This window comes from Chiloscyllium plagiosum, unplaced genomic scaffold (genome assembly GCF_037043375.1).
Source record: "Chiloscyllium plagiosum isolate Xiang-an unplaced genomic scaffold, Cpla_swu_hap1 HiC_scaffold_10, whole genome shotgun sequence".
Lineage (NCBI taxonomy): Eukaryota > Metazoa > Chordata > Chondrichthyes > Orectolobiformes > Hemiscylliidae > Chiloscyllium > Chiloscyllium plagiosum.
Genome location: NW_028270148.1, coordinates 96,682,128 through 96,696,304, shown reverse-complemented (window position 1 = coordinate 96,696,304; position 14,177 = coordinate 96,682,128). Strand labels below are relative to the sequence as shown.

The window sequence follows — 14,177 nt, the reverse complement described above, 5'->3', positions numbered from 1 at the left end:
AAGTGAAAAAACATAGGTCCGCCTAATCAACTCTTGAATAGAATGTCAACTATTACTGCCACAACATTGTGTCACCATAATTTTTAAAATAAAGAATGCGAAACAATTCATTCTGTTTATTGACTGACATTGTTTTTATAATCAATCTGAACCTTTTCATCTGTTTTACTCCATGTTTTAAACTGACATTAAGTTGTTTGGTAGAAATAAGTAATCCATTTCTTATTGCCATTTGTGAAACAATAAGTTTGTTTTCAATAAATTTAACTTGTAAATAATAAAACCTGGTATGATTTACACTGGTTTTGAAACAGTCAGGGAAATTGATCACCTTGCTGATGTAAATAGTTTGTTACACATTTGCGATGGCTTTTGGAAAGTGAGTCTCAAATTTCGTGCACTTTTCCCAATTGAGTTGTGACAGGTTAAAATATATGTTTGGGGCTCTTGTGGTAATATCCCTATCTCTGAGCCCAAATGCCCTGATTCAAATCCCAGCTGCGGCCGAAATGTCATAACAGGTTGATTTTAAAAAATTAATGTATATATTTCCTAATGTCACTGTTCTTAATATTTGCAGTTCCAAATGGGGAAGTTCATAAATACTTTCCTTTTTCATCTTTTACAGAGAATGGAATAGTCAAGACAGAGAAAGTTTATAATGTAATGTTGGCTACAGACCGTTGCCACTATGTAAAGAGTAATCCTTATACAGATTCCCCTCAGTCTATAGGTAAGCATTTCCAAAGTACTTCTCTTTTCAGCAACAACCTGATCATCCCTCCCCATTACCTAATGCACGTTTGGCTGTGCCTTAATCTGTATTTCCAATGCAGTGGGCTTCGAATATTGCAAGAAATTATTGCTGGCCTATTTGAATTATTGACCTCTTGACATCTGTTCTAGAAATTAGTTGCATTTAACTTATAATTTCAATGGATATTTTTAGAATAACTCATATATTTTGTTATATTTTTAACGTATGAACATCATAGCATGGTAAATAAATATGCTTTTCAAAAAATACTTGTATAATCAACTTACCTTATTCACCAGAGAAAACTTGTGAAACAGCCATAGTAACTTGTAAGTTGCCGTGATTTTTGTGCAAATTTTATTGTGCAACTTCTACTAAGTGATGACTTCCATTGTAAGTGGTCTGTTTTGAAATCCAGCCTATTTGTAGGAAGTACCTGAGCAGAGGAGCTGCAGAAGTTTTGGTTTTTTCCAAACATTATGTTAAGCACTTGCTGCCCGCCCCCCCCCCCCAGTAGAGCCAAACTGCAATTTCCTCCTCTAATTTTTTTGCTTCTGTTTGAGTGAGGGATTGTTGTTTACGACTGGAAACACACTTTTTTGATCATAAGCTGGGTGTACTGAATCTTAATCGCTATTTGTTTTAGTTTATTTGAAATAATCGTATTTAGAGAAGTAGTGATGGTTTACTAGCCTATCTCTAGACTAATCCTGAGACCCAGGTAGTGTTCTGGATACCTGCATTCAAATCCCACCAGGAATTCAATAAAAATCTGGTATTAAATGTCTAATGATGACATGAAACCCATTGTTAGTTGCTGTAAAAAAACACTAATGTCCTTTAGGGAAGGAAACCAGTCTATGAGTGACTGTAGACCTAGATCAATGTGGTTGACACTTAACTGCCCTCGGAGGTGGCGTAGCAAACTCCTTTTTGAGACTTCCTAGAAATTGATAAAACAAAGTGAAACCAGATGGATCACCTGGCTCTGGCCCCAGAAATGACAACGGCAAACTGAGCAATGCCAACTTTGCAGAGGCCTCCGTTTGGCTAGTACCAAAAGTGGGAGAACTGTTTAACAGACCTGTCAGGCAACAGCCTTGTATAGTCATACTCATGGAGTCATACTTTCCAGCCAATGTCCAGATACCACCGCCAACGTATATAGGAGCAAATTACTGTAGATTCTGGAATCTGTACTGAAAACAAAAAAGTGCCAGAGATCACAACGGGTTAGGTAGCATTCATGGAGAGAGCAAGCTAATGTTTCGAGTCGAGATGACTCTTCATCAGAGCTGACGTACAGTGTCATCTAGACCCAACACGTTAGCTTGCTTTTTTTCCATGGATGTTGCCTGACCTGCTATGATCTCCAATACTTTTTTGTTTTCACCGCCATCACTGTCCCTGGATATGTCTTGTTTCACTGCCATGACAGACCCAGCAAAGGTGGTGGCATAGTAGTACGTAGTCAGGAAGGAGTTGTCCTGCAGTCATACCTAGCAGAAAAGAAGATGGTTGTGTTTGTTGGAGGTCAAACATCTCTGCAAGACTTCCTCTGGTAATGCATTTCAGTCAGCTTGCTCAGATATGTTATGATGCGCCTCTGGAACTGATAGGCCTTGAATTCAGATCTTGTAGTCCCAAAGATACGGATGCTACTTGTGTGCCACAAGACTATATAGTTCCTCAGATACCTTCTAATCAACCTGTTTAGAAATGTTATTACACGTGACTGGAGCAGATGGGTCTTGAACCCAGACATTGTGACCCTGGTGTAGGAACACTATCACAGTAGCATTCTAGGCTCAACCATCTTGAGCTGCTCCATCAATGACTGACCCTCTATGATAACATAAAGTGGGATGTTTGCAAATGATTACAAATTTCACTACCATTCACAACAACATAGATACTGAAGTAGCCCATGTCCAAATTCAGCAAAAGCTGGACAATGTCCAGGCTTGGACTAAAGAGGAACAAGTGTCATTCGTGCCAGACAAATGCCATGTAATGACCATCTCTAATAAAAGAATCAATGCATTGGCCATTGACATGCAATGGTGTTACTTCACTGTCTCCCCTCTCCCACAAAAAAAATGTTAATGTGAAGGGAGTTACCATTGACCAGAAACTAAACTGGACTAGTGAAACAAACGGGCGAAAATGAGGACTGCAGATGCTGGAGATTAGAGCTGTGAGATGCTGGAAAGCACAGCAGGTCAGGCAGCATCCAAGGAGCAGGAGAATCGATGTTTCGGGCAAAACTCCTTCATCAGGAATTCCAGCTTTTCCAGCACCCCACTCTCGATTCTAGTAATATAAATACATTGGCTATTAAAGTGGGTCAGAGGTTAGGAATCTTGCAGTGAATAACCCAGCACCTAATTTCTCCGAAGTGTGGGTTCACCCACCTACAAGGCGCAAGTCAGGATACTGATGAAATATTCCCCACATACCTAGATGAGTGCACCTTCAACAATATTTAAGAAACTTGGCACTGACCAGGAGAGAGCTTCCCTCCTTAATAAGAGCCTGTCTGCTGCCACTTTCCCTGCTCTCTTTTATGAAAACATTAATCAGATCCAAAGGGAACAAATCATGAGGTTAAGCTTTCTTTACCGCATTCATTTGGCTATCCATTCAATTATGCGCAACTGCAGGAAAATACAAATGCTGTTGACCTGTTGAGCACCTGATGACACATTCTGATTGTGATAATAGTCGCAAGCACTACCAAATTCCATTACCTGTTATCAGGTGGGTTTGGCGAGCAAGTTTCTCCTCTCTCCACTCTTCTACCCTCTGCCTTCAATTATCATTCATTCCTAGCACATGCTCATATCTGCATTCTTGCTGTCTTTGATTTCCAGTCTTGGCTTGTAGGCAGCAGGTTTCTCAACATGGGGGAGGCAAGCAAGTTGCCCCAGATATCACAAAATGCTCCTTTAAAAATTAAATCGAAAGAGTGATTGAGTAATTCTTAAAAAAAATCATACCTTCCCTCCCAAAAGCGGGGCGAAAAGGGATACACCATCTCTCCCTCATTTTGCCTGTTCCAGCTCCACCATTCATAGATTTTGCTTCTGTTGTTCTTACTCCAGTTTGAAAAATAATGTGATTTGAAGGCATAGTAAGGACAGGGAGGATTGAACTCTGATTGAGTTTGTGCAGCAAAGTTTCAGGGGACTAGAACAGTGGCTGTTCAGAGGGAAGTGTGCTTTCGGGCCAAGACTGAGCATCAGTGAGGAAGGGGAGGGAGCAGCGCTTGAATGTCAGTGGGAAGGATGTGCTGGGGTTTAGGGAAAGGGCGTGCAGAACTCAAATGCTAGATGGCGATGAGGAAGCTCACTAAAACAAGCTATAGGTTGTTCCTGATAAGTAAACTTTTGGGGGAAAAAAGAGCTGTTAAGGATGCTCATCAATCATGCTTATTTTTATTCACATGTAGGACATGGGCATTGCTAGCTGGCCAGCAATTATTGTCTAAACATTGTTGCCCTTGAAATGGTGGTAGTGAGCTGCCTTCTTGAACCACTGTAGGCCATGTGCTGTAGGTTGATCCACAATGTACTTGGGGAATTCCAGGATTTTGACGCAGTGCCAGTGAAGGAACAGTGATATATTTCCAAGCTTGGAATGTGCTGTCTAAGGATCTTTAGTAAGTTTCTATGTATTTGCCTACAAAGTGGGCGGCACGGTGGCACAGTGGTTAGCACTGCTGCCTCATAGCGCCAGAGACCCGGGTTCAATTCCTGCCTCAGGCGACTGACTGTGTGGAGTTTGCACATTCTCCGTGTCTGCGTGGGTTTCCTCCAGGTGCTCCGGTTTCCTCCCACAGTCCAAAAATGTGCAGGTTAGGTGAATTGGCCATGCTAAGTTGCCTGCAGTGTTAGGGGCAGGGGTGAATGTAGGGGAATGGGTCTGGGTGGGTTGCGCTTTGGCGGGTCTGTGTGGACTTGTTGGGCAGAAGGGCCTGTTTCCACACTGTAAGTAATCTAAAAAAACAAGCAAACTTTATGTCTCTTGTGTTTCAAAGAATGTGGCGCTCAAATTTAACTTGAGTGAAGAAATCAAATGCCTTCCAAAACATGGCCTTCCAGTGCTAGACAAGGCTATTTATCATTGTAAAGCAACAATATATTGGTACTGCATAGACTTCAACTAAAAGCCTACGAGATACTTCAGAAGCACACCGTATTGAACCATCAGTGGAACTGGCTGAAGAAACCCACAGTGACATCAGGTAGTTCAAGAACGACATTTATCTGTTAAGGGAGCTTCTGTTTATTGGTATTGTTTCTGCAATAGATCAACCAGTTGATTTGGAAAACAGAGTGGACGTTAGAATCAGCCCCTGTCCTACCATTGCACAATTTATGGGAGATTTTAGTTGTCATAAAATAATTGTGCAGAAGGAGGCCATTCGGGCCCACCATGTCTGCAGCAGCTGCCCAAATGAGTGTCCTGACTTAATGCCATTCTTTGCTCTTTTCAAAACACGCACTTTGTTTATAGATTCCAAGTTTGAAAACTTAAAATGTACATAGTCTTTGGTGCTTGTGGTGTCCTATTGCTCTAAAAGAGAACTTTATTTTAAGATAGGATTCAGCACACACACAAAGGTAATGTTAGTATATGAGTGCATTGTCTAATAAAGGAGTTAGTGAATATGAGAAAGTAGTCCTTGAGTGCCTCACTCGTAGCTCTCAAAAAAAATAAATTTTGACCCTTGGCAGAGAATCCTGAGACTTATTTCATTTGTTGTGCTCCATTCATTGTGTTATAATGATGTATTGTACTTAAAAGTCTGTTTTGACAATGTTGCCAAGGATATCATTTGCACATTGCAGCTATGCATTTACTCACATGAATTGCAAGATTTAAAAATGTTTCACATTTGTAAATAAATGGAACTTGCTTTGTTTTATAGGTTTCCAAGCTACAATCAGTGCTCCACACATGGTAAGTGCAAGTTATTTTTTGATAAAGTGCTGCCTTTATATTGAAGGCTGTGTATGTTTCAGTGAGGTTTACAACGGTATTAGTTGAGCCTATGCTGCAAACTGCATTGCAACTTTGACTCAATGTGAATAGAGCTGAATTCCAGAGAAAGTTGATGGTCTTTGTCATTGACACCTAGGCTTGCTGGAAAAGCTGGAATCAGTGGTCAAATAAAAAAATCCTTTAATAGTTGGAGTCATATGTGAAGTAAAAGAAAATGGTTTGAAATGTCAGAAGACAATCATCTCTGCAACAAAGAAGTCACTTTAAGTTCCTTAGAAGTGTCCTGGACCCTTTATAAGATCGACAAGCTGTCGACAAGTAATTTAAATGGCAACTCTCCTACCTTGTGACATTTAAAATCCTGAGCCAGTTCAAAGCCAGGATATTTTCCTATGACCTCCAGAGTACAGCAGCATCATTGTTAAGACCTTCTGTATATTAGAAGTAGGAGGGACGATGTCACCATTGCTTAGAAATTGAATTAGATCAGCCGTGTCACTAGTGTGGCTTCAAGAACAGACAAAGGTTGAGTGCTTTAACAGTGCCTTCTGAACCTTGCGATGGGTTGTTGTCATATCAGTGCTCCAAGTTCAACACCATTATGAGGGAGCAGTTGGCTTGATTGGTGTTCCTGCTGTGGACTTCCATTATTGGTGTCTACTCGGCACGGGGGAATTCAGGGTGCAATCTAGCAATTTACTATGATTATCACCTTCCTGGAATGTGTACTGCTGATTTCCTCGCAGTTTTATGGTTTTTACTTGGTAAATGTCCCAAGGCACTTCACAGAAAAATAAGTAAACAAATGTTTGATACTGAACTAAACATTGATTATTATGGCACGTGACCAAATACTTGGTTAAAGTGGTAAGGTTTAAATGTTGTGTTAAAGGGACAGAGTATGCGAACAGCTTGGTGCCTGGACAGATGATATAGTTGGAAAGAGGAGCCATGATGTGGAGGTGTTGGTGTTGGCTTGGAGTGGACAAGTTCAGAAGTTACACGACTCCAGGTTATAGTCCAACAGCTTTATTTGAAATCACAGGTTTTTGAAGTGCTGCCCCTTTGTCAGGTAAAAGAGGAGCAGCATGATATTCAGAGTTCTGTCATCTCCCAGGTTTCCCCCTTAAGTTGCCATCCCGATTGATTATCCAGCATTGATGCTTTCTAACGAGCTTTTGGACAATTGAACTGAATATAGTGTTGAGTTTCTTTGTGATTGCAAGTGAATAATTACATGAGCAGACTCTAATGTTTACAACTATCCTTTTTTCAAAAAAAAATTTTGCTATGAAATTAAAAGTGCCACAGTTAGTATATCTGATAGTGAAAAAACATCATCTAATCAAAACATGCTAAGTAACCCAAACTTTATCCTTGGGTTGTGGCAAACAGCGTGACTCTGCTCTCCTTGCTGCAAGAAGATGGTCCCCTCCTGAATTATTAATCTTTGTGGCAATCATGCCCCTGTTCTGTTACACAATGAATTAATAGTATTGGCCTAACAGCAGTGAAGGAATATGAATTATATGTGTAATTACAGATGATGAATGAGCTGCAGGGAAACCTGGAGGTGCTTGTGTTCCTGCAATATTACTGCTATTTGTGGTTATTTGTGGTAGAAGTTAGAGTTGAGAACTGTTGTGTAGTGTCTTTTTCCACTGCCTAGTAAACAACAGCAAACGTTTGTCAATAAGAAACCGCCTCAATCAAACATTTTAGTGTCATCTAATGTACGCTGATACTGCTGGTGCTAACGATGCTGTTCAGCACCAATTTAGTCGCAGTTTATGGATTCTGGAATATAGAATACCTCTTCATTTTTTAAGTTGAAACAGGTTTGGTGATGCAGTTTATGCATTTCATTAAAATCTGCACTCTTTAGGTTATTATTAAACGGTAGGGTTATTTGAGTGTTTGTGTCACAGCTTGATATTGTAAAGTTGTGATTCAGTAAAGTTATGTTTCACTTAGCATGTACCATTACATGGATGTTTATTTAGGGTAACAGGATATTGGAGATGGGCATCATGTTATGATCTCTTCACAGTCATAGTTGGGTAAGCAGGAAACATTGTCCCACCCTCTGGTGGATAAATACAGTATTGCTGCATTTAATACTACCTGATAGTGAACCGATCATTAAGTCACTTTTTACAGGCTAAACCTTTTCGAGTGAATTTTAATATGTATGCAAGGCAAAGGATCGTGCAGAGGGATCGTTGGGAATTCTTGTTTTTTTTTTCAAATAGGGTGTACTGATTCAATGTAGCATAGTCATTACTTTATTGCATTAGGTCATTTAAAAACGAGGTAAGTTATATTTGCTCCATATGGTCATTTATAGTAAACAAAGAAGCTTGATCTTTTGAATCAGATCCCCATTTATAAATGTTTCTTGAATCTGTATTTGAAATTGTTGAGAAACAAAATAGAACATGCAAAAGACATGACTGTCCAGCTTGTGTCTGTAGCCTTATTGATAAACCCTTGATTATTCTGTGTAGTTAAATAACTGTTGGGATGTTCTCAGAGCATTTTAATGCCTGAGACAATAGTTATGATCTGACATTGTAATGTACTTCCAAGCTATTCTTGCCTTGTAGCCAGGTACTGAACAAGTGTTCAGGATTTAGCTCGACTGGGTAGATCTTGAAGGGTGTATCCCCTGACTGGAGAGATTTAGAACTAGGAGGCATAATCTTAGGTTAAAGGAGTAGATTGTTTAGGATTCAAAAGGAGGAATTTCTTCAGATGTTTAGACTTCACCACTGAGGGCTGTGGATTCTTGGTTTTTGAATGTATTCAAGACTGATTGATTATCCTTGCTTTGAGGTGATGATGAGTTTTAGAGATGGTGTGGTTGAACGGACCCAAGGAACTTGCCAGAGCACTTCGGAGAGTAGGTGAGAGTAAATCAGATTTTGAACCACTGTCCAACAGCTTGTGGTAAACTTTTACCATTAAGTTTTTGTTTTTATATCTTCTATATGAACACAATGAGTTTCTCTAAATATTCTAAAGAAAAGTGAGCATTGTTCCTGTAGGAAATGAGTTTGGAAAATTAATCATGAAGTATAAGGAGATGGCAGATGCGTTGAACAAGTATTTTGCATTCACTATAAAGGATCAAGTTACATCCCAGAAACAGCTATGTTGAAAGAAATGGAAGGGACGAAGCTTCTCTAATCTTAATCAAAAGGAAAGTGGTATGCATCAAGTTGTCTATGCTATAGGCTAAAAAGTGTCAGGGTCCTGAAAGAAATGGCCAGTGACATAATCGATGCATTAGTTTTCATTTAAAGTTTCCTATATTCAGAGAAAGTCCTGTTAGTTTCAAAAACAGTAAATTTAATGTCTATGTGTTAAATAGCTTACCATCTATCATTAGGAAAAACATTAGAAAGCTTGAGTAAGGAAATTATAATTAGGCACTTGGTTAAGTTCAAGATAATCAGGCAGACTCAACGTTATTTATGAAAGGGAAGTCCTGCTTACCAACTGTTGGACTCCTTATTTAAGGAAGGATGTAAGTCAGTTGGATGGAGTTCAAAGATTTCCAAACTGATGCCTAGAAACAGGATGTTATCACACAGTTATCATCTTATGAGGCACAGTTGGACTTGCTGGGCTTGTATTCGCTGGAGTTTAGATTAGGATGCAACTTGTTTGAAAGGTTATCAAGAGTAGCTGGAACTATAGATTTGAGGGTATTATTAGATTAGCCACCGTCTTGTTACGTGGTGGAGCAGGCCTTGGGGTCCAAATGGCATCTCCTTCTGTTTTTTTTGTATAAACAGTCACACTGCAATTACTTCCTCTCCGTGGAGATGCTAGAGTATCATTACATGCAACTACAATATGATCAATTCATGTACCATATATACTTGTGTAAATGTCTAATTTTTTACACTACTTGTTAAGGTTAAATTTATAGGGTTGACAATTACATGGATATTACTCTTGAGGGACTGAAATTCATGCTACAGTCCAAAATTCCATATTGTTAGCAGAAGCCCAGTTGATCTCGAAACAAAGAAAACAATGAACAACAGTAATTAACAGATAAAGACAATAGAAACAAAAATGAATTAGTAAGCTTTTATTTGTACATTTAAAAAATAAAGTAGAAATACAATATGGTTTTAAATCGCAAATACATATTACATCTTAAACATGTCAAATACGAAAGTTCATTTAAATCTGCAAAATTACCTTGTTAACATCTTCAGCATCGGATTTATAATCATCAGGATGAATGATATCGTATGGATCCTCTTCAGCTTCACTGTCTGTAGTTAGCGGTAGCACATCATCGACTGCTGCTTCTATGTCATCCCATAGATGATCATCTTCTGTGCTGTCCAGTGCATTCGAAATTCCACATTTCTTGAATAATTTGAAATAGTGACAACTTTTATTTATTCCATGAATCAATGATCCATTCACAGATCAGTGGCAGTGATTGGAGCCTCCATACAGTCTCCTTTCGTGTATATTTTTTCTCCATCACGTATCCGGTTCATTCCACTTCATTCTCATCATGTCCTTAGATGGCTTATTGATACCAACATGTACTGGTTGCAAAACACATAAGTCTGCCGGAAATTACAGATACGTCAGTGTTATGTGATCGGATGTTATCAACAATATTCTTTTACTAAATGTGATCTAAAGCATTCCCAGACAAATGTGCTCTCTTCCTTTGCATAGTCCACCAGGTTGTAAATTCCAAGCTTCCTTTGTCCATTTTCTGCATCTACCTTCATCTGTCCAGCCTTGTGCATGCATAGGGACAACAGTTTCCTCTGGAAATTTCATCCTTGGCAAAGTTTTTCATTTAAAAACTGCTATCGGTTTTAACTTAGTGCCACCAGCCATACAAGAAAGAACTAAAGTAAACCTACATTTCTCATGGCCAGTGGTTCTCACCAATACTGTTTTTTTTTTCACTTTTTGGTTCGCAGTTCAATTCTCCAGCATGTCGAGAGTAATAGGCGTTTTGTCCATGTTTCTAATGCAGATTTCTGAATACAACCTGGTGATATTGTAATATCTTCTAGTTCAGTGGGCAGCTTTTATGCATTCTTAGTTCTCTGCCAAAATACTAAGCCATGTCTTCTCATGAACCTTTTGCACCATCCAGCAATTGTCGTAAAATCTAAAATTCCACCCCCCTTTGATTTGTTCCGTGTATAGATTCGGATGGCTTTACGCCTAACACATTTTTCATTTTGGTGATTTTTCAAGGACCCACTAAGCAATTTTTATCTCCAATTGTTGCCATTTGCGAGGTTTACCTTTTATTTTAGTATTATCTGAAGTTGGTTTGATATCTTTCTCCAGTCTCTCTCAAGGTTCTCCAAAACGCACACTTCTCTTACTGCTACGTAGTTATTTGTCTTCTCTGCAACTTCAATAACTTTCAGTTTAAACGCTGCTGAATTTTTTTTTGTTTTCTCTGGAGGGTATTTTTACACTGAAATTTAAAAACCTCAACTAGGTATGTGACTGTATTCCACAAAGTTGGTTGTCACTTGACCTTTTTGCGCCAAGTTGGTGTGATTTACATCAACACACACAGCATGAAAAAGTTCATTTCCTCATCACAACATTTTCATACAATATCTTGATTCTCAAATGTCAATCAGTTATCTTTGAAGAACAAGGATCGACCTTTACAAGAGACGTATAGAAAATCTCAGAATTTTTGGATGACTCTACAACTTTTACACTGACTTTTAGTTGAGCATAAATGGTGGTTGGTATCCATTACAAAAAGTATATAAAGGTGTAAAATTGGAACTGAATTATGTCTGAGTGCCTTGTCCAATTATCCTACGCCTCAGCTCAATGCTTGGTTATAACTCCATTTGACCTTTCAGCAAAGAAAATAAATTGGGGTGTTTCAAGTATGTGGGATATTGTCTATCACTTCTGTTGTGGCGCACACCTTGATGTAGATGTTGCAATACAGAGCAAAATTTACCTTTTGATACTGGGCTTGAAAGTGTGATAAACAGGGAGTTTGATATCAGTTGATTGCAATAGTGGATAGACTGCAGGATGGTAAACAATTGACAGAAAACAATGGAACAATTGGATATTTTGGCAGAAAGCATGTGCAGGGACAGCATGTACTTAATGGTACAATTCTAAAGATTGCAGTGACAGGGACCTTTTGGATTTGTAGGTTATGATATTAAGCACAAAAGCAGGGATATTATGCTGAGTCTATAGCAAACCTACTGATTATTGTTCAGTTCTGGTGACTACGCTATTACATACCTGAAGAAGAACATGGAAGTCCTTGAGGGGTTGCAAACGAGATTTGAGTAGAGTGATTTCAGGAGTGAGAATTTGGGTGTAAGGTTACATTGGAAAAGCTGGTTTTCTTCTCCTAGAGACAAATAAAACCACAGATGCTGGAATCCAAGGTTGACAAGCAGGAGGCTGGAAGAACACAGCAAGCCAGGCAGTACCAGGAGGTGGAGAAGTCAACGTTTCAGATGTAATCCTTTTTTTCAGGACTAGGGGTGGGTATAAGGGGAGCTGCAGATGAAAGGGGTGGGGCGGGCAGGGTGATGCAGTGAGGATGGGTGAAGACAGTTAGAGGGTATACAACCTGGTTTGTTGGTGGGAGGAATGAATCAGGTCAGTAGCTAGAAGGAAGGGTCAATGAGAGGAATGGGATGGAGGGGGAGGTGCTGGGAAGGGAATCCAGGGAAGGGAGGTTATTTAAAATTGGGGAACTCGATGTTGAGTCCTTCAGGCTGTAGGCTGCCCAGACGGAAGATGAGGTTTTGTTCTTCTCGAGGCAAAATAGAATAAGGGGTGATGTAATCATGGTGTACAAAATTAACCTGTTGAGGTAAGGTAGTCAAAATTTGTTCTTATTTGTTGATAATGTAAAAATGAAAGGTAATGGATTTTTCTTTTAGTCGAGATTCAGGGGACATGTGAAGAGTGCTTTTATGTAGCAAGTGATAATGTCATGAACTTTCTGTTTCTATCGCTTGCATTTGCAATGAAAATGCAAGATTCCAGCCAGAGCGGGAAATTAACTCAGTGATATGGCTCCACTCTGAACCAGATGGACCATCTAGCCACTGGCCATGTCCCCAAGGATTCAGAATTTCTGCTAACATACTCTTATCCTGTATAGTGTAGGCTGGAGTTATGGATAGTGGCTTCAGTTACTTCCATCACATCGCTGATCAGGAATCTGCCTGGCTCTTAGTACCTGTCATTGGTATATTTTGGAAGTATTTGTCACTTAACCTGTTTGATTGCATTATGCACACTCCCTTCCTTGGCCATTAAAGCATGGAATGCAATTTGAGCCTGAAGCTTCTGGCGCAGGCAGAATGAGACACCACACCATGAGACAACTTCCTCCTTCTGTGCAGCAGATTTGTGTAACAGATGCTCATGCCACCTCTAACATGACTCAGTATTCTTCATTTTGTATTGATCCAGCGCCTTAAAATTAAGAAAAATGAGTGCAGATGTTCATGGGAAATAGTTGGGTTTCAGCCTCAGTGTTAAGGAAAAGGAAGCCCAAATGGTGATAGGATATATCCAGTCATTGGAGATCAGACCTGATGATGCATTCATGTTCTGTAGCAATAATATGCTTTTTGTTATAAAACAATATAACTCTTGAAACAGATAGACAATGCTCGAGCAACTCAGCAGGATTGGAAGCATCTGTGGAGAGAGAAAGCGTTAACATTTCAAGTCGTCTTTATAACCCCAAACTTGCTAAGAATAACTAAGACACGTGTGGGAGAAAGGGTAATGTGCTGTTATGGTGCAATGATATAAAGTAGTTTATTTGTGAAATAAACTTGTTGGGTCAAAGCCTATATCCAAGATGTAAAATTTGATATTAAATAGTAATGTTTAGTATGTATTATGATATGAAACTTGGGCATATATTTTTGGATGACTTGTGGAATATAAAAAGGAAAGAAGCTTGATGATTTTTAGAATTCAAGTTCCTACTGTTTGGTAACATGCCATTAGACCCAACAAGTCCACACTGACCCTCCGAGTATCCTACTCAGACCCATTCCCCTCCACCTATTAATCTGCATTTTCCCCTAACTAATGCACCTAGCCTACACATCCCTGAACACTATGGGCAATTTAGCATGCGCATGTTCTGATCACATTTCTGACCTCTGCTGCAAAGTTCTGCTGAAGTCCAGTGCAGGCCGAGGCACTTCCAGTTAGGCACTTGTTAGCCTCTGGTTTCAACATTGAGTACAACAACTTCAGACTTTCTTTGTGTCATGCCAGTCTGTATCTTCTTTTCATGTTCTGCTTTCTGTCTGAGCTGTCCTTTATTCTGCCATTAACACTTAGTCTGGAACAATATTTTTTCTTTACTGTCACCATTGGCATTTAC

The 14,177-nt window shown here is 39.3% G+C and overlaps 1 protein-coding gene across 2 annotated transcripts in view; it reads left to right on the top strand.

Moving 5' to 3' along the window:
* The window catches only part of pcmt1 (protein-L-isoaspartate (D-aspartate) O-methyltransferase), a 54,064-nt gene that overhangs the window by 12,924 nt on the left and 26,963 nt on the right, over positions 1-14,177 (top strand). For both annotated transcript variants that reach the window (XR_015758507.1, XM_043696454.2), the window contains exons 2-3: positions 629-733; positions 5,691-5,722. Coding sequence is in view for 1 of the 2 variants with exons in the window: in XM_043696454.2 (XP_043552389.2) it covers positions 629-733; positions 5,691-5,722 (137 nt within the window). In the remaining variant the exon portion in view is untranslated. The remainder of the gene's footprint in view (positions 1-628; positions 734-5,690; positions 5,723-14,177) is intronic.